Source organism: Eleutherodactylus coqui, chromosome 3 (assembly GCF_035609145.1).
Source record: "Eleutherodactylus coqui strain aEleCoq1 chromosome 3, aEleCoq1.hap1, whole genome shotgun sequence".
Classification (NCBI taxonomy): Eukaryota; Metazoa; Chordata; class Amphibia; order Anura; family Eleutherodactylidae; genus Eleutherodactylus; species Eleutherodactylus coqui.
In genome coordinates this window covers 308,036,839-308,064,811 of record NC_089839.1, presented here as the reverse complement: position 1 = coordinate 308,064,811, position 27,973 = coordinate 308,036,839, and the positions used below count along the sequence as shown (strand labels likewise).

Genomic DNA, 27,973 nt, shown 5'->3' with positions numbered 1-27,973 from the left:
GAGTAAATCACGGTGTCCTCCTCCGCATGTGCTTGTATGAGAGAATGTGTCTTTACACATGGCGCCCTATAGAGCTACAAAGTCAGCGGGACTCCTTACTAGCCCTGCCCTATAGGCTCTGCGCACTCACTCAGCCTCGTGTACGTGTCCTAAAAATGACAAATAACCTTTTTTGGCCAGAACTTTGGAGGTGAAGCTTCTGGGCCGCAATGCTAAATCAGTAAGCTGCCCCCCGTGTGGTCTGTGCCGTCTGTAATACTGGCATCTTATGGGAGAGGCTCAGTTCACATCTGCAATTCCTTATTAGATCGGGAAAACCAGTGTTCCGAGCAACTTCCAACGAGGCCAGTCATCGGTGCTAGACTACCCGGGGCTCACTGCCAGCTCTGAGCGGTTTTCTCATGTAACGGTGTGGAGAGTATACCGAGAATGGCGCGATCAGGGAAACATCCAGTGAAAGGGGATCCTGTGGACGGAAACAACTCCTCACTGAAAGGGGTCGGAGGAGGATGTCAGGAATCATTCTGACCAACAGGCTGCACAGTCAGCTGAATACAACGCTGGGGCTCCAACTAACGTGTCCGAACGCACAACTCGCCGTTCCTCCGCGCGGATGGTATAACAGCAGACGACCAGTTCCAGCGCCATTGGGTCTAAGAGAAACAGAAAGACTCCAGCAGGCAAAAGAGCGCAAAACTTGTATCACTGATATGGATCCAGATTTCTGTTGCTGATGGGAGGTCAGAATTTTGCATAAGCAGCATGAATCGCTGACCCCTTCCTGTCAGCCGGTCAGAACATGTCAGCACCGCCAGCTAATCTGCGGCAACTACAAGAAGCTTCCTGTCCGCAGGGGCCGATATTCCTACAGAACAGTTTCATCACCTTGTGGGATCTACACCATAATGAATTGCCGTGGTTCTAAAGGCCAAAGGAGTCCAACGCTGCTAGATGGGGGTCTCTAATAAAGGGGCATTTGGTGTATAATATATATATATATATATTCTCTAGTGTCCTCTCACATTGGTACGTAACGCTGACAGAGCCACTCTGTCGCCCCTTCGGATTATTCCGCGCCCGTCCTTGTCCTCTATGCGCCGCTCTTTGTAGATGCTTTTGGGCTTCTCACAAATAACAATTCCCGGAGACAAAGGAGCGCTCAGTGTGAGGATCCTAGTAATTAGCGGTGGCTGCTGGAGAACGCCGTGATCACATGACCTCCAGCAGCCGCTATAATGTCACGCCGCGTCAGTTATCTGTGATAACCAGGATTGTTGCTGACAAGACGCCCAGGAACCCTGCAGCTTTATAAGAAGAGCAACGTGAACTCTGGGAAATCTGGAATCCTCTTGAGCCAGACACAGACGGACAGACGGACACCGCGCCGCGATGGAAAGCTGTACTTTTATTCAGGTCAAGGGTTGTGTAGGATTAAAAAAAAAAAGACTGCTTTTTTTCTTCCAGGAACAGCGCCTCTCTTGTCCATAGGCTATGTGGGGTATTGCAATTTAGCTCCATTCACTTATATATAACCGAGCTGGGATACCAGTGGGGGGCGCTAGCTACACATATATTTATCTTGCTCCCATTTATTGCAGTATGAGCTGTAGAAATATGTTTGTAGTGAGCGCCCCCTAGTGGTGGCTGAAGGCAGACAGAATTTTATTATTGAATTCTATAGCTGAGTAGATTCTGTAAGCTGGCACGGTTTATGGATGGCACTATTACAGCAAAGTTTATGAAGGGGCACTATATTTGCAAGTTTTATGGAATTGCACTATGCTGGTTATATTTTATGAAGGGGCACTATTCTGGTGCAGGTTATGGAGTAACAGTAGACTGGCGCACTTTATGGAGGGGCACTATGCTTGGACAGCTTATGGGGAGCAGTTTGCTGACATAGTTTATGGAGGGGTGCTATGCTAGCACAATTTATGAAGGGGAGCTATGCTGACATTATTTAGGAGGGGCGCCATGCTGGCACAATTGATGGAGGGCTGCTATGCTGGCATAGTTTATGAGGGGCTCTGTGCTGGCATAGCTTATGAGGGGCGCTATGCTGACATAGTTTAGGAGGGGCACTATGCTGGCACAATTTATGGAGGGGCGCTATGCTGGCACAATTTATGGAGGTGCGATGCTGGCATAGTTTAGGAGGGGCACTGTGCTGGCATAGCTTATGAGGGGAGCTATGCCTGCACAATTTATGGAGGGGAGCTATGCCTGCACAATTTATGGAGGGGCGCTATGCTGGCATAGTTTTATGAATGGCGCTATGCTGGCATAGTTTAGGAGGGGCGCTGTGCTGGCATAGCTTATGAGGGGCACTATGCTGGCACAATTTATGGAGGGGCGCTATGCTGGCATAGTTTAGGAGGGGCGCTATGCTGGCATAGTTTAGGAGGGGCACTATGCTGGCACAATTTATGGAGGGGCGCTATGCTGGTATAGTGTAGGAGGGGCGCTATGCTGACATAGTTTAGGAAGGGCGCTATTCTGGCACAATTTATGGATGGGTGCTATGCTGATATAGTTTAGGAGGGGCACTATGCTGGCACAATTTATGGAGGGGGCGCTATGCTGGCACAATTTATGGAGGGGGCGCTATGCTGGCACAATTTATGGAGGGGCGCTATGCTGGCACAATTTATGGAGGGGGTGCTATGCTGGCACAATTTATGGAGGGGGTGCTATGCTGACATTAGTGTAGGAGGGGCGCTGGTAGTACACGGTTGTAGCGGGCGTTGGTAGTACACAAATGCTACCACTAATTGTCGGTCTGCACCCAGACACACAATTGTTGCAGGTTGCCAGTCCAGATAATGCCCGGCATTACCCATGGCAGCGAACGCTTTTGAAGTGGCACCATAAGAGCCAATTATGCGGTCGTATTTTTGGCCCGTGTTCTGTTCATGTATTCCACAGACGGCACACACCCCGTTATAGCCCGTGGGGCTATTCATACAACCAATGGTCCCCATGAAAATATCTCTGCAAGTCCTAATCTCCTTTTTCACGTGCCGTATGTGCGGTTGGCGAGCGTTGGGCGGCACACGGTGTGTTTATTGCGCCATGTTAGTGCAGCCTAAGAAAACCCCCAAACAGCAGCAAGAAACAATCAGGAATCAATATATGCGAGAATGAAAGGGAAATCTGCGGTCCTGCTGGTAATTACACCAGTGCCTTTAATTTAACCCTTTGCACCTCTCTATGAGACGGCGGCATGTTCCTTACATTCTCAGTGTGAGATTGTTTACCATAAAGCAGTTTATAATTACGGATGCCGGATTTATGCTGATTAATTCCGAGCCGCGATGGTTGACTGGTCTGCCCTACATAAGACGGCCACAAGGGCATTCTAATAAATACGTGACATTGGATGAATTACGGGGAAGAACCCTCAGAATCACGTTTTACAGACCCCCGAGGGATAAGACGTGTGTATGATCTGGGTTTTATAAACACCATTTTTTTCTCATCTCTAATATTATGCTTTCCTATCAGAGCTCCAGATGGTGACCAAATGGTGGCCAATGTGACTAAGATGTTGTGAATGGTGACAAGATCTTTCAGTCTTGTTGCCATTTGCCACTAGTGCTAATGCTACTTCTATGCAGACAATTGCTGGTGACGCCACTGTGTATACGCGTTGTAGCTGAGAGATACTGTTGCTAGGAGAGATGTGTGGGGTCCCGACTCGGTGTTGCCGGTTCCTGGGCAGCAGTGGGGGTGTAGGTGGAGGAGCCGCTGCTCCTGCGGGGCGTAGCAGGGAGGGGACTTCTGTGCTGAGGAGGTGCTGGTGAGGATCAGACAATATGAGCAGAGCGGAGGTGGTGCTGGTATACTGAGGAGCAACATCTGCAAGACAAGCCCCCTTATAGTATAAATCACAGTCACATACAGTAGGGGGTCCAGGAAGTCTTTGGAACCTCTAACTTGTCTTACATTTTGTTATGTTGTGCTCTGGTGTTTTCCCCCCATAATGACAAAGTGAGAACAGAAACTCCGATTCTGCAGAGATAAGTATTCACACCCCGCACTCAGCACTTAGTTGGGGATTCCAGCCTCCAGTCTTCTTGGGGTTGATGCCACAAACTTCGCACCCCTGGATTTGGGAATTTTCTGCCCTCTGTCAGGTTGGATGGGGGCCGTCTGTGGACAGCCATTGTCAGGTCTCTCTAGAGATGATCCATTGGGTCCAGGGCTCTGGCCGGGCCACTCAAAGACATTCCCAGAATTGTCCCCACTCCTGTGTTGTCTTGGCTGGTCTTAGGGTCATTGTCTTGTTGAAAGGTTACCCTTCTGCTCGGTCATGTTCACTATCTCTGTATTTTGCTCCATTCAGCTGTCTATCCACCCTGACGGGTCTCCCCTCCCCCAGCATAATGCTCCACCCCCAGGCTTCACTGTAGGGATGGTATTGGGCAGGTGATGAGCGGCGCCTGGTTTCCATCCACCCTGACGGGTCTCCCCTCCCCCAGCATAATGCTCCACCCCCAGGCTTCACTGTAGGGATGGTATTGGGCAGGTGATGAGCGGCGCCTGGTTTCCATCCACCCTGACTGGTCTCCCCTCCCCCACATGATGTTCCACCACCAGGCTTCACTGTAGGGTTGATATTGGGTAGGTGATGAGTGGCGCCTGGTTTCCATCCACCCTGACCGGTCTCCCCTCCCCCAGCATGATGCTCCACCACATGGTGTCACTGTAGGGGTGGTGTTGGGCCGGTGATGAGCGGCGTCTGGTTTCCATCCACCCTGACCGGTCTCCCCTTCCCCAGCATGATGCTCCACCACATGGTGTCACTGTAGGGATGGTATTGGGCCGGTGATGAGCATCCAATACCATATAAATGGCAGCAGAAGGAAGTGGTGCTTAAAATTAACTTTAATCCATCTTCAATATAAAAATACACGCGACGTTTCGACCGTATACTGGTCTTCATCAAGCATGCGCTTAATCACTGTGGGGTATTGAGTGCAGAATGATGAGGAGGAACATGAATTATTTTTAAACTTGCACAAGGCCACAATATAACAAAATGTAGAGAAAGTGAGAGGGTCTGAAGACGTCTTGGACCGGCTGTAGACTTCCAGGTGATTTCTGGCATTATAGAATGTAAATTCCTACACGTAAAGGAAGGAATACTAAGCCAAACCATAGCTGTAGGGCGAGTGGTGGCTGCAGGCTTAACCCGACTCTGGTGCCTCAATGGCCAAATGCCCCCTCTGCCACCTAATAGGACTCCTGTAGTAGAAATGGCATGTAGTAACTGCAGGCTGTTGGGCCAAGTTTTGCAAACTCAAGGCCCAGTAGCTTCAAGTCGGCCCCACCATCCTTTTCCAGGGTAATCGTTACGGCCCTTGGCATCCCATCCGGTAGGTTTACATTCGTCCTACTCTTAACCCCTTCTAACCCGCTCTGTCTTGCTGGTTGTGCTGCACTGCAGTCCTTCACATCCAATGGGATAAAGGGCAATGAACTAGTGACTGTTCTGGATTTATGGCCACGGCGGGTCAATAAAGGCGGCCGTTATATGGCCACTGAGAAATACCTGCTTGTATCCGAAAAGCATCCGTGTCGCTTTAAGGTGCCATTGATTTATCTGTAGGGAAGACCAAGTGCAGTTTTTCCGGGATGCCTTTGAGCCGACATAACGGACCCAATAATTGTCTTGTCTCCAGTCCCTTACGGTCTATCCTGTCGCTACGCGATGTCCTCGGTGCATGAAGCTCTCTCTAGAGGAACCGGAAGGATGATTGCGGAGGTTTTACGTGTGGCAGGTAGGTAGATACCGTATGAGGTGGGGCGGCAGGGCCGACATGTAGTGATCAGTTTGCAAGAAGCATGAGGCTATGGCGGATGCCTCTGTGATGGATTTGTTTTCTAGTAAGGGGGATAGATACACTTTATTGTTTAACCCCTTAGTGACTGCAGTACGCCTTTTACTGACCTCACTAATGGGCATTAACCCATTTAGTGGCGGGTTTCTTACCCCCCTGTCGTGCCCATCAGGGCAGGTTTTCTAAATGGTCTAATCATTTACTTTCAACTAATTTTCCAGTCGCGTTCCAAGAGCCATTTCCCCACTGACACGGCCGTATGAGGGCTTGTTTTTGGCGGGACAAGTTGTACTTTTTGATGGCATCATTTTTGGGTAGATATAATGTATTGCATAACTTTTGTAAAAAAATTTGTAGGGAGATTGGGGGAAAAAAAAGAAATTCTGCCATTTGTTTTTTGGATTTCATTGTTACGGCGTTCAGCGTGCAGAATAAATAGTGTGATAACGTTATTCTCTGAGTCACATGATCGCGGCGATACCGAGTTTATACAGGTTTTTCATGTTTTGCTATTTTTGTACATTTAAAACATTTTTTTTTCTTAAAGGTTTGCTTTTGTGTCGCCACATTCCAACACCCGTATTGATGTGATTTCCCATCGCCAGCGCTCTAGAAGGCCGTGTTTTTTGTGGGATGAACTCCAGTCTTCATTTATCTCATTTTTGGGAACATGTAAAATTTTGATCCCTTTTTGAGCTTATTTACACGTGCGCATATCAGACGGCGTTTTCACGGCTGGCCAATATACGCTTCCATCTAAGCAGTTCCCCCCCTTCCCCCCTCCCCCGAGTGGTTTGCAATTGAATTGGGTGGGGCGGAGCTAAGCTCCCGCCCTCTTCCCGCCCCTTGTCCATAGCCAGCAATGGGAGTGCGCGAGACAGAGCAGAGCTTAGCTCTGCCCCACCCCCTTCTATTTCAAATGCCAGACTGGAGGAGAGGGGTAGAGAGCCGGTGGGGGGTGGGGACTGCTCAGACGGAAGCGTATATTGGTTGGCTGTCAAAAAAAATGCCAGCCGATATACGCTCGTGTAAATAAGCCCTAAACTCCATTTTTTCTGGGGGCAAGAGAATCTGTAATTCTGGCATGTTTTTTTTTTTATTTTTATTCTTCCCTGCATTCTCTGAGCAGTATAAATAATATATTATTCTACAGGCCGGTACGATTATGTCCATACCAAATTGTAATTGTTTTTTGGGGTTTTTTTGCTACTTTCTCACACTTTAAAAAAAACGTGATTATTTTTTTTTTATCGCATCATTCAAAGACCTCTAGCATTTTAATTTTTTTTATCAATGGAGCCGTGTAAGGGTTATTATTTTGCGGGATGAGTTGCATTTTTTTTATTGGTACCATTTATTGATCTGTGCAGCATTTTGATCACTTTCTATTCTGTTTTTTTGTATGGTGAGATCGGCTAAATTAGCTATTTTTACCACGTTTACATTTTTTTTTCATGCCATGCACCCTGCAGATTAAATAATGTACTAATTTCCTTCTCTGGGTCATTACAAACACAGGGATACCACATGTGTAACTTTTTGTGAAAGATAAAAAAAAATTAAAAACCGTGAAGGGAGAAAGGTGGGGTTTTGATGTTTTTATTTTTTTATAATTTTTTTACTATTTTTTTTATTTTTTGTATGCGGATGACAGGGTATGGGGGCTCTTTCTTTCAGCCATTGGCACCCTGCAGTGTTATCGCCAGAGACCAATGGGTTCCCAGAAATGTGACAAAGGCCTCCATGTCTGCCATGTAGCTCAGCCTTTTGGACCCCGCCTCCAGCAGGGTCTAATAGGTTGCTGTCATGGGCTTAGTAGAATGCACTATATAAAAAATAGTGTCAAAAATAGTCCCATAAAGTTTAATTGAAAAAAAAATAGTTTAAAAAAGCGTCTTTTTTTCCCCACAAAACCCTTTTAAATAGATAAAATACTCAATTAAAAAAATCTGTAAATAATAGGTATTAACGCATTCATAACAATCAAAACTATGAAAATACCTTACCTTACTCATTTACACCCGGTTTCTTGTCTGTAAGTTCTGATTTTCAGCTGGTCTTCCTCATTTTTCTGCTGCTCTGCTATATGCAGTCCACTTTTAGGGAGGGGGGGATGTAACAAGCCTAGAATTCTGCCAGTGGTTCACTGTCCTGACTTTCTTACCTTTACTTCCCATGCTGCAATGCCCGCCCATCTGGTTTCCCAGAATGATGAAGCAATTAGAGATATTCTGGCCAGATAGTAAACCTGTGTGTGTGTGTGTGTGCGTGTGCGTGTGCGTGTGCGTGTGCGCGTGTGCGTGTGCGCGTGCGTGTGCGTGCGTGCGTGCGTGCGTGCGTGTGTGTGTGTGTACACCCGCACACAGTAACAGCAGGAGAAACACAGATGTCTATAGCCAGTGTGAACAACTATGACGGCTACTCAAGAAGGATATATCAGAGCTTAAGCAGGTACAAAGGTGGGGGACTACAATCCCCAGGGAAGTTATCAAAATTGGGGTTATTTTGTTTAGAAAGAAAGACGTCTAAGGGGCGACATAATAACATATAACAAGGGGGGTCTCTAATAACTATGTATACATATATCAGGGGTCAGTACAGAGATCTCTCCCATCATCTATTATACCCCGGACTGTAACAAGGGGGTGCTCTAATAACTATGTATAGATATATTAGGGGAAAATACAGAGATCTCTCCCATCATCTGTGCATACCCAGGACTGTAACAAGGGGGCGCTCTAATAACTATGTATACATAGATCAGGGGTCAGTACAGAGATCTCTCCCATCATCTATTATACCCAGGACTGTAACAAGGGGGCCCTCTAATAACCATGTATAGATATATTAGGGGAAAATACAGAGATCTCTCCCATCATCTGTGCATACCCAGGACTATAACAAGGGGGCACTCCAATATCTACGTATAGATATATCAGGGGTCAGTACAGAGATCTCTCCCATCATCTGTTTATACCCAGGGCTGTGACTGTAACAAGGTGGCACTCTATGTCTAGAGGAAAGAAGGTTTCTACACAGACACAGAAGGAGGTTTTTTTTTTTTACTGTAAGAACAGTGAGACTATGGAACTCTGACTGGGACATGGTGATCGAGAACTCGATAAAAGAGTATACGAGGGGCCTGGACATCTTTCTTGAGTGATACAATATTATATGTTATAATCATTAATAACTTCAGAAGGGTCGGTGATCCGGGTATTATTCCAATTACCAGATTGGAGTCAGAAAGGATTTTCCCCCCTAAATGAGGAAAATTGGCTTTTAGCTCATTATTTTTTTTTTTGCCTTCCTCTGGATCAACATTGGGGGGTAATAGGCTGAACTGGATGGACATATGTATTTTTTCAGCCTTACATACTATGTTACTCTGTGTATGGCTGTGAAATGATGATCGCTTGTCCAGTGGTTGTTCAATTGGCAACCTACCTCTATCTAATGTGTATGGCTAGCGTAAGGTAGTTATGCCTTTGTATATATTACATAGTTCTAATGGTCTTGGGAGGTACTGTTTCTCCTTGTAGAGACCACTGTAGCTGGCATAGAGAGTCTTATAGTCTAGGCAGAGCTCCTTGGGAAGCATTGCTGCCTCATACTAGTTGGTTAGGCTGGAGGCCTTTGATGTACGTCTGTACTGTTCCTTCTTGTGGAGAGCGCCATAGCTGGTGTAGGGAGTCCTATAGGCCATACAATGCTTCATGAGAAGCATTGCCACCTCATAATACAGGATAGTTAGGTGGGAGGCTGTTAATGAAGGTCTTGGCCGGGGCACTGTTTCGTCTTGTGGAGAGCGCTATAGCTAGTGTAAGGAGTCTTGAAGACCAGGCAATGCTCCCTGGGAAAAAGTATGCAAATTAGCTCTGCTCTGGAAAGAAGAAAGCTGTCTCTCTAGTGCCAATGCCGATTGCAAAGTAGCTTCCAAATCAGTCAGTGTTTGACCCTTTAACACTTCCTGCAACATGATTGAGGATATAAGCCAAACCTAAGTCTTCTCCAAGAAGCCAACCAGAACCCTACTTTTCAAGATCCCTGAAACGGCTGCCTGCCTGTGGGTGTCTTTTCCTTATGAAGAAGATTCTGTTTTGGTGTTAGCCATGTTGCTAGGCCTGTTAAAGAGTCTGACATTGACTTATATTGTAGTTACCTTCCAATAGGTGGCATTAGAGAGCCAGCTATCTACTTCCTAATAGCCAGTTTGCATAGTCCTAAATGCACACACCTAAGTATGGCCCAGTTATACATATCAGTGGCGGACATGTTCCCTGGGGTCAAAGAGGTCTATTTCGTTTGGAGACTGCCCCACAATGCATATTTAAGATGCCCAACGGATGTCTCTCCCGCAGCTCATGTGCAGGCATCGGGCTATATATGGTCATTCTTCTTTGTATGGTCATTCTTCTTTGTATGGTCATTCTTTGTATGGTCATTCTTCTTTGTATACATTAACCAGGATTGTTTCTTACTTTCTTTAAGGCTTTGCAGACCTCTTCCGTCCTTGTGATATCACAGCACAGACTGTAACCATCCAGAAATGATATGACGAGCGGTTCTTGTGAGCTGGGTACGGATGTCCAGTGTGTTCTTCTGACTCCACATTGCCGCATCACTGGCCATCATGCCATCCTTCCCTAATGAGTCTGGTACGACATTTGTGTTCTCATGTTCATTCCATTGTCATACTTTATGTAAATGGAAAGAAAACTTTTGGTAAAGTTCCATAACTTGTTATTTAGATGCTTATCTGTTCTTCTTGTTTGGAAGATGCGTCGACCAGCTTATCCCTCGGTACAGCTTTGCCTTATCAGTCCAATGGCTCTAACAGGAGAAAGATCCGGAAGAAGAGGAAAAATGGCATCATCACGGCCAACGTGGCGGGAACCAAGTATGAGATTGGTAGGTGTGGTCCAATTATTTATGTGATGGCATCTCAAACTAAACTCTGACATATACTTAACGCCCCTATTGATTACCCCAAGGACTATTGGTTCACAAGGAAAAGGACATCACAGTTTTCGACAAACAGAGTTCTTTCTGCTTTTTATGGCTCAGGTTCATTGAGTGTAATCAGCACATTTGGATTCTCGGTTTTTAAAGGAGACCAAAAGCTTGTTTGTAACTCTCATAAAATCTGTGCTACAGTCATTTGAAGTGGGGTCGGTAATGCTGAATTTATAGCTGTCACTACAGTCTGTGTGCAGAGCAGAGGGGGAGTCAGCAGGCAAGGAGCAGGCATCTGGGATTCTCCTGTCTGTCCCACTCTTCCAGCAGGGGGATACCCTGGACTTTCATGTTATCACCCCTCTTATCAATCACAGAACATATTTGCTCTCTGATTGTCACATATAGGGTTTTTTTTCCCCCAGGAAAGGGAGGAAATGATGAGCAGCTGTCCATCTAATAACTCCTCAACGCCATTTAACCCTACAGATCCTGCAGTCATTGCCCACTGTGACATCTAAATGTTTTTACAGAAAAATTAGTTATGTCTCTAAGGAGTTAAAAATGCACATAAGGCGGCTGAGTTCTGCGCCAAATATATTTACATGAGACATAAATTTAAATTCTCCAATGAAGAAAGTGATATTTCCAATTTTAATGTGACGACGAGGGGGTTAGTGGGGCTGAACGGGTTGTCTGTAGGATCGTTATGTGATGGATACTGACAGCTACAGTAAACATCCTGTGGCTAAGAAAAAAAAATGGTGCGAAGTAAAGAAATAAGTTATAGTCACCTCCTTAAAGGGGTTGTCCCGCGCCGAAACGGGTTTTTACTTTTTTTTTTAACCCCCCCCCCCCCCGTTCGGCGCGAGACAACCCCGATGCAGGGGTTAAAAAAACAAACAGCACAGCGCTTACCTGAATCCCGGCGGTCCAGCGTCTTCATACTCACCTGCTGAAAATGGCCGCCGGGGTCTGCTCCCTCCGTGGACCGCAGCTCTTCTGTGTGGTCCATTGCCGATTCCAGCCTCCTGATTGGCTGGAATCGGCACGTGACGGGGCGGAGCTACACGGAGCCGGCATTCTGCACGAGCGGCCCCATTGAAGACCGCAGAAGACCCGGACTGCGCAAGCGCGGCTAATTTGGCCATCGGAGGCCGAAAATTAGTCGGCACCATGGAGACGAGGACACCAGCAACGGAGCAGGTAAGTATAAAACTTTTGATAACTTCTGTATGGCTCATAATTAATGCACAATGTACATTACAAAGTGCATTAATATGGCCATACAGAAGTGTATAGACCCACTTGCTGCCGCGGGACAACCCCTTTAACTGTCCCCCCATCCGGTGTGGGAGCCCTGATCGCCATGACTGCGACCCCAGAAGAAGTTGGTGCATATGAACAGCACGTGACTCTTGCCAGCTTTTTCTGGGTTCTGTGTGGCTGTGACTGGTGGCTTGCACAAAGTGCCACGACTGGCCAGATTAGATTGATCACTTGCAATTTTGGCTGTGAATTTTCCCCATCTGGTGATTGCATTTCTGACAGACAGAAGTCAGCCATCAGTCATCGGAAACAACATTTTAGGTTAATTTTGCAGCCGATGGTGGCCCAAAATGACCAAAATTGACCAGCCACAGAATAGGGTCTCATTGCTAATCGGTGGTCATCCCTGCCGATCTCCATAACCGAACTCCCATGTCCCGCTCTGACTGTCACTGCGCGGTGCCGCTACTCCCCCTGCAATGATGTCACTGTGAATAGACAGCTGGCCGAGCATGCGTGGTCAGCGCTCTATTCATCTTAATGGGGCTGGCAGAATGCTCAAGTGGGTGCCACGCGGGTACCTTGGCAGTCCCATCGACCGTGAATGGAGTACTAGTGCATGACCAGTGCTCAACTCAGACTCCTGAAAAGTTCACGCTGAGTGTATGCAGCAACTTCGCGGGGACATGATGATGGAACGGGGGATCTGCTGAGTATCAAAAACAACTTCCCGGACTCGCAGTTCCGTCACTGCTCCGAACCCTGTAAAGCGGAGCAGAGAGCCGCTCTGTAGTTCATCTGAATGGCTGCCATTTAGTCTTCACAGGCCGCCCCTTTAAGTGGGTCACAGTGTAACCCAGATGAAGGGGTGGCGATCCGCTCGCTTCGCACGCTATCGAAACTTTGCAACGATTTCCAGCAGTCTGCAGTGTGATGATGAAGGTAATTCTAGGCTGAGGATGTTTGTGGTCTCAGATTGTGGTTGTTGTCCCCTACTGGGGGTTGTAGTGCCACCACACACAATACTGCATAAGCGCCGTTAACATCACCTGTCGCTGTTTCATCCAGTCCGTATAGTAATTGAAGAGATGCAGTTTGTGAAGAGCCGGGATGACGATGAGACTGCAAACCTGATCTGGAGTGATTGTGCCGTACAACACGAGAAAATCGCCGAGCTCAGGAACTATCAGGTAAGACATTACGTACTTCATATACACCAAATGGCCCTTTATTAGCGCCCCCAGCCTTCTCAGGATTGGCGATCCCCTGTATGGTAATTCCCCCCGTGACCCCGGAGTGCAGCATAAAATCACGTGACAAGTTTTCCGTGGATCATTTTCAGTGTGAATCCACATTAGATGGGAAAATCCAGCGATCGGAGCGACTTCCAACGAGGCCGGTCATCGGTGCTGGACTAGCCGGGGACGGGATTTCACTTGCTCCGTTTTTCTTATTTGGAGAGTATACATAGAATGGCGCGATCAAAGAAAACCTCAAGCAAGAAAGGATCCTGTGGACATGAACAACTCATTCCTGAAAGGGGTCGGAGGAGGATGTCTGGAATCGCTCTGACCAACAGGCTGCACAGTCAGCTGAATACAATGCTGGAGCTCCAACTAACGTGTCCGAACGCACAACTCGCCGTTCCTCTGCACGGATGGGCTATAACAGCGGACGACCAGTTCCAGACTCATTGTGTCTAAGAGAAACAGAAAGGCGAGACTCCAGTGGACAGAAGAGCACAAAACTTGTATCACTGAGCAGCGGAAAATCCTCGCCTAGTGTTAGAAAAATACTGAATGTATGATTGTTTAGATTCAATTTCATTTTAATTCCTTCAGTCAGGAATATACTGAGTAGGTGTCTAGAGCCCCATTTACACTGGAAGATGATCGCTCAAACGACAGTTTGAGTGACAGTTTTGAGCGATCATCTTTGCATAACACTAAGTAGCTAATTAGCTACTTAAGAGTTAATGCAGGCGAAGCGGGATACCACCGCGATAGCTCCGAGAACAAAGCAGCTGTTTTGTATATGCAAACAGCTGCATTGTTCTCGGAGCTTTCAGCTGCTGTTCCGTTGAGAACTGCCAGCGGGATACTAGCTGAGAAAATCAGCGAGCTGCGCTGATAAGAGTCATCGATGAACGAATAGTGCACGATGGCCGCGCGTTTAGACACGATTATCGCTCAAAAGATGGCTCTTGAGTGAATTTTAAGCGATAATCATTGTGTCTAAATGGGCCTTAAGCCCGTCACGTGTGCATTTCAGAAGAGAAGTCCCCGCTTTTGTGTGCAAATTTGATTTACTTGTTCACAAAGGTGAAGTCAACATGATGGACAATTCAGGATTCGATCTCGGTATAGGAAGCGGTGTAATTAACCCCTTAGCGAACAAGCTTTTTTTCATTCCCCCCCCTTTTAAAAAATCGTAACTGCTTTATTTATCCATCAACGTCCATACAACTTTTTGATTTTGTTTGCACTGAAAGTGGGACGTTTCTGTCGGCGCACAATGCAACTAATATAAGAGGACGTCCACGCGCTTCACAAATTAGTCATCTCCATGCACCAACGCAGAAATCTAGCTGGCGTAGAGTTGTGGTATAATTTATCCCAGTTACTGGCGTAAATTATACATAAATGTGTTGGTTTGGGGTGACCACGCCCTCTCCTGACAAGCCCCACCCTCTACAAAAGTAAAGAGGGTGGTGCAAAAAAAAGGTTTGTGACTTTTTTAGATACAAAATCTGGCGCTCTTAGTAAATGTCCCCCAAGGTTCTTGAGGGTAGTATAAAATAATTCTCAGCAGGCCCCTTTAACTGTTTCTGGCCTCCTCTCAATGATTTGCAGTTTGTGTCTTACTTACAGCTCAAAACTTTCTGCTTCTGCATATTTTTAGAGAATCAACCATTTCCCCGGGATGGGAGAGATCTGTCGGAAGGACTGCTTGTCCAGAAACATGACCAAGTAAGTCACGCCGTTCGCTCCTGTGAGTATCACATAATGACGGATTGATACAACAAGAGTAACTCTCATACAGTTTCTCCAATTGTCCCAATAAATCTTATGTGAAACAGTAAGAAACTGCAAACATCTTGGTTAAAAATGTCCCAGCATTTGGTACACAGCTGCTATACAGACTTATGGGTCTCCATAGTAACAGACTACAAATAGACCCAGCGTAGTCGGATCCTGCGGTCATACTCCCTTCCGTCTGATGCCTAAAAAGGCCATATTGATGGGTGTCTTTATCAGACAATCCCTTTGAGGCTCCTTCACACAACCATACGTGCATGTGCCTTAGCGCAACTTTTTTCGCACTGAGCGAAGCTTTTTTTGTACGCTTATCGGCATATTTCACTGTGCTCCTCCTGCCAAACAAGTTGCACAGCTTGAAATTACTAATTTAGTCTAATGAGTTCCAGATGTGATCTCCTCCCAGTGGAATTGCACAGAGTATTGCTCATCTCCTTGCGTATTGCATGTGCATTTACTCACCCCCCATGGGGACTTTTGGTGCGCAAATGTGCAGAAATGTGGAACATGCTGCTTTTTGTTTTTTTCACGCACAAAATACGGAAATGTGAACAAACTCCTTGAAATCTTTGCGTATTGTAACTTTTACACGCATAAATCTGCTCGTGTGCGGCAGTCCTTAGGGGGTTAAGATTGATTTTTCTATCTAAAACATGAAATAAACTCTTTCAGGGTTAACGCGCCCCTTTGGTCTCAGGACAACATTTTTACAGGGACCGGAGGGGATAATGTATATCACGTAGTTCCATCTATTGTCCTGCTGATCTGGTGCGGTGATTCATAGACACCCAATGTACACTGAGTATAGGTGGCGCATCAGTAGTCTAGGTCATTACACAATACTCTGATTGGCTGGTAGTGTTCACATGAGCTGAGCAGGCCAATCAGGATGCAGCATCTATTATATGACTACCAGTGCACAGTGAGTAGCATGGGGAGTGACGCAGCCATGTTGGATGTATGCAGAGGGGACCCAGCAACAAGGGATCGGCATTGGAACTGGTATGGCACCAGGTAAAAGGAGTTGCCTCAAGAAAGCAATTAATTCTCTATCTATGGGACATTGCATAACTTGCTGGGGCCCCGGCGCGTCCTGAAGTGAGATGAGCAGCGGCGATCGCCCGCATTCTCCACCACTGCATTCATTTCAATGGGGCTGCTGGAGATCCAAGTTCAAGCGTTCAGCTATCTCATGTGGGCTCTTGAAATGAATGGAGTGGCGGTGCGCCTGTGCGACCACTGCTGTCCACATTTTGGGATATGCCAGGAGCGATTTCTCTGAATCGGTGAGATTCCTGCAGATGGACCCCTATAATCAGTGCAAAGAACCCTACGAGACCGTCCGCTGAACTGACTGGCCGGCGCTGTCATGCAGGCAGCACTGGCCAATCACAACAGTGTGTAGTGGCTAATGATGCGGACTAATGCTCAGTGTGCCTTAGGTAGTCAGAGAAGCCGCTGCGGCCATCCTTGTCCCGGTCCTGAAGGTTGCTTTAAGATCCTGGCAGGCAGTAATGTATTGGACTGCAGGTTTGCACTACTTTTGCTCTTATATGTGCACATTGCCATGTTCCAGGGGTCCCCGGCCCCCCGTTGCACTGCTCAGAACTGCTTTTTGTTTTGCAGAATGATCAAGTGTCAGCCTCATGAGTACAGCTTTATTCCTCGCACCTGGATCTTCCCAGCCGAATACACTCAGTACCAAAACTACGTCAAAGAGTTAAAGAAGAAGAGGAAGCAGAAGACCTTCATTATCAAGCCGGCCAACGGAGCGATGGGTCACGGGTAATCACCGTTATAGATCTAGGATATCATATAGGGTAACATTGGGGTACCGCGCAGAGAAGGACCTCTGGACTGGGGCTGCACAGACCAAGAGCGCTGCCTTGTATCCCATCAGCGAGGCCTAACTGCACATGGTCAAGGGTGATATTGGGCCGGGAATCAGGGGACGGTCGGCAATTGGTAACAGCCATCTCCTGCTGCGGGACGGCGCAGGCTCAGCTTCTGATCACTCGCCAGCCACAGGACGTAAGTTTACGTCCTGTTGTGATAAGTACCCCGAAGCCAGGTTGTAAACGTACGCCCTGTGGCGTTAAGGGGTTAAAACAATGTAGTCGTGGAAAGTATTCTGTTCTGGTATATTAAATCCGGATTATATATAGTCTTTATTGAGATGTTTGGAGGGCCATATACTATCAAGTCAGATCAATTGGAGTAAATGGGACTGAGCTGTAATACCACACACAGCCTGTGAACAGATGTGGCGCTGTTTCAATCCTGGACAGCAAAGGCATAACTTGAAGCTGCTGGGCCGCATTGCAAAATCTGTAACGGGCCCCCAAATATAATGCTTTATTTATAGTATTGATCTCCACATACGGGGCAGAGAGAATTTATATGCCCCTACAGCTCCAGGGCCCGGGTGCGACTGTATTTTTTGCACCCAATATAGTTACACCCTGCTGGGCAACTCATTTAAGACTTCTCACAACAGGGCCGAAACCCCTGATGTCAGCATTGTGCCCATTACATCGGCTGGAGTGCAGAAGGCAGGGACCTCTAAGCCGTCATGTGTCACTGCGCCATTTATTTAGACACCTTCGTGGTTGTTAAGATGTCCTCAAAATGGCGGCTCGTTTGACGTATTTGAAAATGTTAGATGTCTCTTTAACAATTTGAACTTGAAGGAGGCCTTTCTGGCTTTCCAGTCGGCTCGTTCGCACCAGTTCTGTTTTCCTGGTGCCTAATGGGTGTAAAAAAATGGAACCCACAGGCGGAATGGAACCGCCATATGACGGAAGCGATCGGCCTGAATGGACCGCTATGACTATAATGGGGTCTGTGTGGTTCCTGGCATTTCACAGCGCTGCACGCAGGAATATTTTATCTTGTATGTTAAGGTAAATCGGCGGCGCAGTCTCCGCACAGAACCTCCAATGTGAACGGGCCCGCAGACCTGCACGAGGCAAAACCTGGACCGTTCCTTTAAGAAAAGAGAATATTAAATCTCCGCCGTTCGGCATCCGGCCGCGGTCATCAGAGAACCTCCCCGCTGTTTCCATAAGCGGTGAGAAGCCGAGGACTGAACCTCTTCTCTTCTCTCTGCAGGATCTCTCTCATCCGGAACGGGGAGCGGCTGCAGGCTCAGGACCACCTCATCGTTCAGGAATATCTCGACAAGCCCTTCTTGCTGGAGGGATACAAGTTTGATTTGCGCATCTACATCCTGGTGACGTCCTGCGATCCCCTGAGGATATTTTTATACAATGACGGACTGGTCAGGATGGGTACCGAGAAGTATCATCCGCCCTCCGAGTCTAATCTGGTGAGTTTTATGTCTGTGCCGCGGCGCCGGTTGTACTGCAGGCGCCGCTCCCACTGAACTCAATGCCAGCTTGGGCTGCTTCAGTGTGTACAGAGCTGTCAGATTCCATCTGCGTCCATACTACCAACAGCTGATTGCTGGAGACTCGGCCAGCATCACCACCCGGCAAACCTTGGCAAATCCCGGGGTTCGCTGAGCCTTGGGGGGGGGGGGGGGGGGTGTCAATCCAGGTCTGTTCTTGGAATCTAATATATCCATGACTTTAATACGCAGATACAATTGATTAGGACAGCGGCAGTGCCAGAAGCTAAGCGCTTCCTATTCCACCTGGTGCATTCTCACTTACACATGTATGTAATTACTCAGGTGGCAGAATGGGGCCTATAAATGACTGAGGGGGCACAGTGGGACTTATGAATTACTAAGGTGGCTCAAAGGGACTTATAAAATACTAAAGAGGTACAGTGGGAACTATAGATTACTACAGTAACTCATGGGGTATATAAATTATCCAGGAGGCACAGAGGGGCCTATAAATAACTAAGTGGGCACAGCTGATATGATAAATTACTAAGGGGGCACGTAGGGGCATATAAATTACTGAGGGGACACAAAGGGGCCAAAAATTGCTAAGGTGGAACAGCAGGACTTCTAAATGACTAAGGTAGCACACTGAGGTCTGTAAATTACCACAGGGACACAAAGGGGCTTACAAATAACTATTGGACACAGAAGGGCCTATAAATTACTAAAGGGACACTGAGGGGCCTATTTATTATTAAGTGAGCACAGTGGGACCTATAACTACTAGGGGGGCCACAGTCGCTCAAGAGCCCAACAAAAGAAAAGCTGGCCCTCGCTGCAGGTCCCGAGTGGTGGACCTCTGCCTATCAAGTATTGATGACGTGTCCTGAGGCTAGGCTATCAGTAGTTCATTGCTGGACAGCCTCCTTAAAGCATCACATGTCCATCAGGATTTAGTATTCGGAGCTCTGGGGAAGGCGGGTGTCATCCCCCGATGGTGGCTGCACTTATTACTTATCCAGTAATGAATAGCCGGTGTGAGGGATTAGCGTTTAGGATCGGTAGCAACCTGGGTATAAGCAGTCAGAGACAGTGACACTTGCGATAGAGTCTTTAGTCCAGGCTTTGCCTGGGTTTATTTCCAAGCAAACAAAAGCAAAATACAGGCCTTAACATCAGGCAAACATAATGTAAATCCTGCTCGTCCGAGCACTTACTAAACATGTAGCGTCCCTGTCTACGTACTGGTAAACAAATGGCTCCTGCACACAGCCAGCCAGGACTCTCAGACCTGCAGAGGTCTCAGCTCTTTTTTAGGCCCTGTAGGCCCAGGCTTTATATGGCCTGGTACCAGCCCCACCTGGTACGTGGGAGTGACCATCCCACCCTTCACTTTGGTCACTCCAGAAAAAGCCGGCCCGGATTATGTGGCTTGGAGCCACTTACATACTACAGCGTGTTAGTAGCTTAATGCTACTAACACTATACTGCCGGCTTCCTCCACCGAGCCCAGGCTGCTCGGTGGCACGTATCTGCCCAAGCGCTCCCCAAGGCAGCATAGGAGAGCATCCTAGGCGACACATGCCTGCCCTCCAGCACCTTGCCGGTCGCCGTCTCACACCGGATAAAGACTTTTTATAAATTGTTTACTGGGAGAAGGGAGATTACGAGCGCATTGATCTCTGACTTTCTCATAGACGTAAATGCTCCTTGGTTCCCCTGATTTCTGCTGTTTGAAATTCTGAAAAGAACAATCCACTGCAAACATCCTCCTCCGTTTCCAGGCTCGGGTGCGGCCTGTTAAGAAGTGAAACAAAAAAACAAGCAGAAGTCTATGGGAGCATGCGCAAGGGGCACATGGTGGACTAAAAGGAGGCAGATTGTCAGGCGCTCAGGGATTCTCCAGCGGACGCCGCAGAGCCCGGCTCCACCCCACCTCTCCGTACGGCTCCATAACTTAGGTTATGATGCTGTTTGGTGATGGCAGCGTCCCTTTAATATTTTACTGCACTCTTTGTGAAAAACAATCTAGAAGAAGTTGTCGTTTTGCTGCAGAACTCAGATAAAGTATCATCTCTCCTTAAAGAGAGCACCTAGAAGGTGTGTGAGGAGTTGCATCTTCCTTATTTGCATATTTCCCAGAGGAGCATAGATGGCCTCATAAGTCTCCTCTTTCTAGGTGTCTCTTTAAGTAGTGATGACACCCCTCCCGACTGACTTCACAGGCCTCTGACTAACCAAACCAGAAACCTACTGCACACTGATGGGGCAAAACCCCTGAAACAGCTGTCTGTGTATGGATGCTGGCTTTGGTTTTAATTCCCAGTCATTGTTATAAAGACTTGTATAATGGGTCGGATATTAGCTTGCAGGAATGCTGCCATCCAATAGGTGGCGCTGCAGAGGTATTGTTCCAGCTTCCTCTCAGCATGCAGTTACATCACAGGCAGATATATAAATGATGATGAGAGTTGTGATGTGATCAGATGAACGGTCTTACCCCCTGAGGCCACTAAACTAGAGGCGGTACAACAGGGTACTAGAGCCTCCATGCCCACCCGTATCACATCTTGTATCCAAGCTAGAGGTGGTACAACAGGGTACTAGAGCCCCCATGCCTGCCTGTATCACATCTTGTATCCAAGCTAGAGGCGGTACAACAGGGTACTAGAGCCCCCATGCCTGCCTGTATCACATCTTGTATCCAAGCTAGAGGTGGTACAACAGGGTACTAGAGCCTCCATGCCCCCGTATCACATCTTGTATCCAAGCTAGAGGCAGTACAACAGGGTACTAGACCCTCCATGCCACTCGTATCACATCTTGTATCCAAGCTAGAGGCGATACAACAGGGTACTAGAGCCTCCATGCCCACCTGTATCACATCTTGTATCCAAGCTAGAGGCGGTACAACAGGAGACTAGAGCCTCCCTACAAGTGGTCAGTTCTCCACATTAAATGTTCCTCTTGCTCTGATATTGTAATCACTTACTTATAGTAACGCTACAATCACACAGAGAAGGTTTCACCCATCCGACAACTTCTGGGGGAGAGGATGCTACTGACAATGAGTGTATTTCACATTGCTGCCTGGGACTCTGTAAAGGAGTATGTTGGTGCCATCTAGTGGACAGATAGACTATTGCAGTTCTCTTTCACAGCAAAGAGATATTGGTTGTTCAGATCATGCCTGCCAGCTGGTCGGATGGGTCACGGGGGTGCGATCGCCCCATCAGTCACATTTCACTTTACTACTTTTAGGGCTTATGTTTTTTTCAGACGATATCGCTGCATTTTTTTTCACGCAATTGTCAATGGGACTTTCTAATGTTAAAACTCATCGCAAGTTTGTGCTTTGCAATTTTGGTGCGATTCCTTTTTAACATTAGAAAGTCCCGTTGACAATCGCGTGAAAAAAAAAACGTGCAAGAAAAACGCAAGTGTGCAGGAGCCCTTAAGGTGATTCCCCTGGTTTTGGGACAAATCCTGTCCAGTGTCTCTGATCCGCCGGTTCTCAGTCCCATTATTAGCTGTCCAAGAGGGCTGCTGCATACTTCTATCTAGTTAATGCACACTGTGCACTGCTCTCTGATTAGCCAGCACTGATCATGTGAGCAGATCTGGCCAATCAGAGAGCAGGTGTAGTGCATTAGGCTAAGGGTACCTTTAGGTGGTCCGACTGTCAGACAGGTAAGCTCCCAACAGCCGATTGTGGCTGCCGTTATCCTGGATGGCCGATAACCGGAGCGGGAACCGGCTGACCGGAGGGACGGCAGGGGAAAACAACTGCAGGTGATCTACTCCCTCCCCACCGACCCCGCTCAGGGAAAGCCTTTTGTCCTGAAGCCGGAGGGCCACTTTAACCGGAGATTCTGAAAGACGTCTGAAAATCTGTTTGTGATTTAAATGGCTCCTTACGTGATCTCGCCGGTGGTGCGCTACATCTCAGCATACCGGAAGTCATCATCTGCTTATTTATGACCTGCTGAGTTATAAAAAGAGTGAGTCATTTTTTTCCGAAACAGCGCCCTCCTCGGCCACAGGTGCTGTCTAGTATTTCACCTCCTGCAGCCGGAGCGTACTCTGCAGCCAAAGATGCCATCCGAGGGCTGCGCTCTTCTTTCATTAGAGCTCTGTGTTTTATACAGTTCCTCAGTTTAACAATTGCGCCTCTGACCTTTGGAGTTGTTTGCCGCTTCCACCCTTCTGCAACGCAACCTCTTCTTCCCATCTACACCGGGACCATCATTTATGGTCTTTCTTCAAGTTTATTAGATATCTCTGTAGGCCGCAGGCATTTAAAGCCCCTTAAAGGGGCTGTTCAGTTGTAAACATTTAGCAGATAATCAATAGTAGATCGGTGGGTCCACCGCCCGGGACCCCCTAGCAATCGGCTATTCTCTTGGCTGGTATGATCGTTCACTGAGATGATTTCTGCAGACAGCGCTGTTCCTGCTGCAGTGGCCAGGCTTGGTATTACCCAGAGACTTCCCATAGAAGTGAATGACCTGCAATACCTAACCTGACTACTGCAGCGGAAACGGCACTATCTGCTTCCTGCAGAAATTAGATTAGTGCCTGAGTGCATTAACCCAGACAACAGCTTATCAGCGGGGATCCTCAGCGATGAATTTCGCTAATCTACTGTTGATGGTCTAGCCAGAGGAGGCGCCATCAGTAGTTTACAGCCAAGCAACCCCTTTAATAATGTTGTGTCTATACAGCTTAGTTAATGGATAAAAGATGTCTAATTTGTAGGCAGTTATAAAAGGGTTTCCAAGGGAGACTGAATTGATCTGTTGTTCTTAGCCGTTTAGTTGTTCACGCCCCTCGGCGACCCTAAAGGCGAGCTCCCGCCATGTTTTTTGGTTTTGCTTCTTTCAGTTGTGTGATATCCATGCCAGTATCAGCTCTGACAGTATCAGCCATCGTGTTTTTTGGCGGTCGGGTCTTCTGTTGCCACTAATCTGTCCAAGCATTATAGATTTTGGTAGCAACTCTGCTGGCATTACATGGCCAAAATCCGTGAGCCTGAGCCCGGCCATCTTGTTCTCCCGTGAGCCTGAGCCCGGCCATCTTGTTCTCCGTGAGCCTGAGTCCTTCAGTGATATATTGTGTCTTATATGATTCAGGACTTCTCTGTCTGTTACTCTCGCCATCCAGGGCATACGCAGCAGCTTTCACATCCATACCTGGCTCTGGGGACAGCGGTGGTTTGCACTATACTGCATTTAGTTGCTATGCCGATATCCCTACTTTTCCAGATATTGTCCATGTTTAGCGTTCGCCCCGATGCTATCCTGCGTTTTATCACCGGCATAGATTCTCCAGCCTTGTGCGGTGCAGAGTGTTCAGGCAGCAGTATGCAGTCCTAAGCTCTCACTCATGACCTGAAGGTTGCGGTTTCAGCTAGCCGGCTCAAGGTTCACTCAGCCTTCCATCCTTCAGAGGTCTGTAAAATGAGTACCCAGCTTAGTGAAGGGGGGTGGAGAAATAAAAAATTACTTGAAAGCGCTGCGGAATAAGTTGGTGCTGTACGAATAACAAGATTTATGTTATTTTTGTCGATTTTGATTTGATTTTGGCCATTTTTTGCAGTTGTCATAATTTTAGTCGTCTTTACATTCAGGTTGAGGCCCACTTTTTTCACTTTCAGCTTTAATCTTCCATATCAGCGGCTTCAGACCGGCTTCTGTTTCTGCAGGCAGAGTTGTGTCATCTGTATGACGGAGATCGTTGATGTTTCTGCCACTTATTTTCACCCCGATTTTCCAATTTGTCTCGGTCCATTTTCCGCATAATCACTTCCGCATATAGGTTAAACAAGAAGGGCGAGAGGATGCAGCCTTGTCAGACGCCTTTGCCGATCCCAAACCAATCTGTGTCCCCATACTGTGTTCTCAAGTAATTTTGTCAGCTTACCTAGATGCGCCGATTCTCCCGGCTTTTGTAGGGGGCGTCCTAGCTTGTCATGGTCGACGCAGTCAAAGGACTTGTAGTTGATGAATCGCATGTAGATATTCTTTTGGTATTCTCGAGCTTTTTCCGTGGTCCATTGCAGGTTTGCAATATGGTGGCAGGTGCCGCATCCTGGCTGCACATCAGGGGGCGCCGCTTCGACGACTGATCTCAGTCTTTCCTGTATAGTTTTGAGAAGGATCTTGCCTGCATGCGGACTGAGGACCATTGTTCGGTAGTTGGAGCGATTCTGGGAGTCGCCTCTCTTTGGTAGAGGGATGAAGACAGATCTTTCCAGTCCTGTGGCCATGGTGTCGATGCCCATACTGCCTGGCACAACGCTGTGATGGTTTTCACTGGTACTGGTGGCACTAGCTCTGCCGGTATGTTACCTATGTCTGGTGCTTTTATTTTTGGCTAGTTGTTTCATTGCTATAACCACTTCTGACCCCATAATGGAGGCTCCACGTCCACCGGCTCCACCTCATGCAATGGCCCCGGTGTGTGGCTGCAGTCATACAGTCCCTCCACCTGTCCTTCATACTCTGTTGGTCATTCAATTCCTTCCCATTTTTGTCTTTGGACGCCTCTACTAATCACTAAATGGGCTTATATGTATCCCCAAGAGTGCCTGTAATACCAAGATAGGGACTTATCCTAGGAGATAAGTATTCATCAGCGAGTGACCGGAGCCCCCAACAATTGCGCACACACGCTGCCGCTCCATTCATCTCTATGTGGCTGCTGGAGATTGCCGAGTGCTGGACTCTGCTTGTTTTCGGCAGTCCCATAGAAGTGAATGGATCAGCAGTGTGCATGCTCCATGGGGGGGGGGCACAGGACCTCCGATCTTACGATTGGTCATAGTCCCAGCAGTTTGACCCCAATCAATCACTTTACCTCTTCCTGTGGATAGGCGATATGTTCATATCTTGGGAAAACCTCTTTAATGTCTTCCCACTCCATGATGTACATGAATGTCCTAGAAGGGATGGGGTTCCCGCAAGATGCCTTGCATGTACAGCATACGGATGGCGCAGGTTCAGGGCTGAGCATGCGCCATCTGCAGCAGGAACCAGCTTTGACTGACAGTCGGGTCTCGCTGCAATGGTGGGGATTGAAGAGAACTCCATGTTGACTGCGGCATGTATGAGGGGGGGCTCCTTCCGTGACGTCATCGACCCTCCACCATCAAGGTCCGCCATGACTGGTATTGTGAAAGAACAGAAATAAGGGCTCCTTCATTCGGGCGTATTTGCGCACATAAAACGCAGAGGGTTCGTTCACATTCCCACAGGGCCTGCGTGTGCAATAAAGTACAGGAAAATACGCAAACACACGTGCATGAGCGCCTTGTGAATACTGCAGTGTATTGTCTGAGTGATCATAGGATCACAGGTTCAAGTCCAGACAGGGACAAAAAAGTAAAAACAAATTTTAAAAAATTGCACACTTTTCTTAAATAAAAATCCATCAGTACATTGTAACGAAAACCCCTCAACATCCGGCCGTGGAAATTCAAGAAGTGAAGACGAAATCTCCAAAATCCTATTGTTAAATAACAAACTAGGCCGCATCAGGGTTGCTCAGGATTTGAAAAACACAGCTGTTTCTTCCAAAAACAGCGCCACACTTGTCCACGGGTCGTGCCTGGTATTACAGCTCAGCCATATTTCACTTCAGTGGAGCAGAGCTGTAATACCGGACACAACCTGTAGAGCGGTGAGATGATGTTTTTGGAAGGAAGTTGTTGTTTTTAGAATCGTATAGTGATGACCTCTCCTAGCGACTTCATACTGGTCACGTGATAAGTTAGGTGTACCCCTTTAACCCCTTCCCACGCCAAAGCGTATATTTACACCATGGGTGAGACGGGGTTCCTGCTGAGCCTGCGATATCCACAACGGGAGCTGCAGCCAACCTCCCACTGTTAACACCTTACATGTCGCGATCAATGTCGATCGGGTCATGTAAAAGGTTCACAGAGGGAGGCCGTTCCCTCTGTAATGTCAGCTGCCCTCCGCAATGTAATCTGATGGGTTGCCATGGCCACCTACGATAGTCAGTGGCGTCCAGGTCTGCCGTGGCCTGTGATTACTATGATAATCGATAATGCATTGCAGTAAAAGAGTACTGCAGTGTATTATCAGAGCGTTCATATCTTAACAGGTTCAAGTCCCCTACAGGGCATAAAGAAATGTGAAAAAAGGCCCCATCCCCCCCCCCCCCCCAACACTTTAAAACATTAAAATAAAAAGCCCATGTTTATCAGTGCCGCAGTCGTCACCACTGGTACAAAAAACTGAACAAGCATTCTATCCTGCGCCGCAAACGCTAAAAAAAAAAGCAAAAAATGAAGCTAAACTGCTTTTTTGTTCATTTTGGCTCTCAAAAAAAACCCACAATAAAAGTGATAAAAAAGCCATATCTACCCCAAAATGGTACCAATAGAAATTACAAGTTGACACTTATAAAAAAAAAAAAGCTCCCACAGACCGGGGTCCATGAAAAAAAAAAAAGTTCTGAGACTTTGAATGGAGCGCTGCCTAAGAAAAAAAATATTACAAAAAGAAGGGTTTTTATTGTGCCATGGTGGAAAAACCTAAAAAACATAATTTTTTACTGACCCAAAAAAAGAAATTTACATATTATTTATGTTGCATGATTAATATTGTTAAAAACCCCACGATGTCAGAATTTGATGTTTTTTCGGCCTCCATAAAAACAATTAACACAAGTTCCACAACACACGATATGTGCACAAAAATGGTGCCAAGAAAAACTGCAGCTCGTCACGCAAAAAAAACAAGCGATCGTGTGGCCCTCCATCCCCCGAGGGGTTAAACTACTGCATACAATGCCGTCCCCTATTATTTAACCCTACCGCTTCCAAACAGCATTTTGTGCCGTCGTAGAGAACGCGTTACGTAAAAAGCGTTGATGATAATCGCCTTGGGTGGCGCCGCGTACGTTTTCTGAATGTAAGTGAGTGTGTCACTAATGAATGCCCCGCGCTGAGACCACCCGCTCGTCACCCCGTCCTCACCTGCACAACGCGCTCTTACAGGGCGAACCCAGCGCAGCGCGAATGTCATCCATTGTAATTATGTATTATAGATGGCAGGAAGCGCGGCCGCGGCCAAGTACACAATATAATTATGAGGAATAGACGGAAGATCTCGGACGGCCGTGAAACCTCGCAAAACGTCATCCATCTTCAGGGAGGGGAATTCGCAAAAACGACCCGCTAAGCAAAACCATCTGGAGATTTGTCATGGTGAAGGCGCTCCCCGAGGACCCATCCATTAACCGGGGGCCCTGCAACCGTAATAACCCAAAGTGTAGCCTGTTATCCCACTGACTGCTCCATAGGAGACGTTATTGATGGCCGCCGCGGACGCCGTGCGGCAGGCGACCTCTTTTATGCATCCCGCTAACTTTAATCATATGAAGGTGTTTCAGGGTGACGGTCGGGATTAAAGCTTCTCCGTGAATGAAGTCTGTAGGAAGGTCTGCCTGTTATCAAGGTGTGGTGCTTACGGGATGAAACAGTGGAG

At 47.3% G+C, this 27,973-nt stretch overlaps 1 protein-coding gene across 1 annotated transcript in view; it reads left to right on the top strand.

Moving 5' to 3' along the window:
- The first annotated feature begins 5,685 nt into the window (after positions 1-5,685).
- The window catches only part of TTLL7 (tubulin tyrosine ligase like 7), a 152,641-nt gene continuing 130,353 nt past the window's right edge, over positions 5,686-27,973 (top strand). Inside the window, exons 1-7 of the mRNA XM_066597848.1 lie at positions 5,686-5,783; positions 10,335-10,501; positions 10,623-10,754; positions 13,137-13,258; positions 14,970-15,037; positions 16,733-16,891; positions 18,218-18,434. Coding sequence (XP_066453945.1) covers positions 10,477-10,501; positions 10,623-10,754; positions 13,137-13,258; positions 14,970-15,037; positions 16,733-16,891; positions 18,218-18,434 — 723 coding nt within the window. The 5' untranslated portion in view covers positions 5,686-5,783; positions 10,335-10,476. The remainder of the gene's footprint in view (positions 5,784-10,334; positions 10,502-10,622; positions 10,755-13,136; positions 13,259-14,969; positions 15,038-16,732; positions 16,892-18,217; positions 18,435-27,973) is intronic.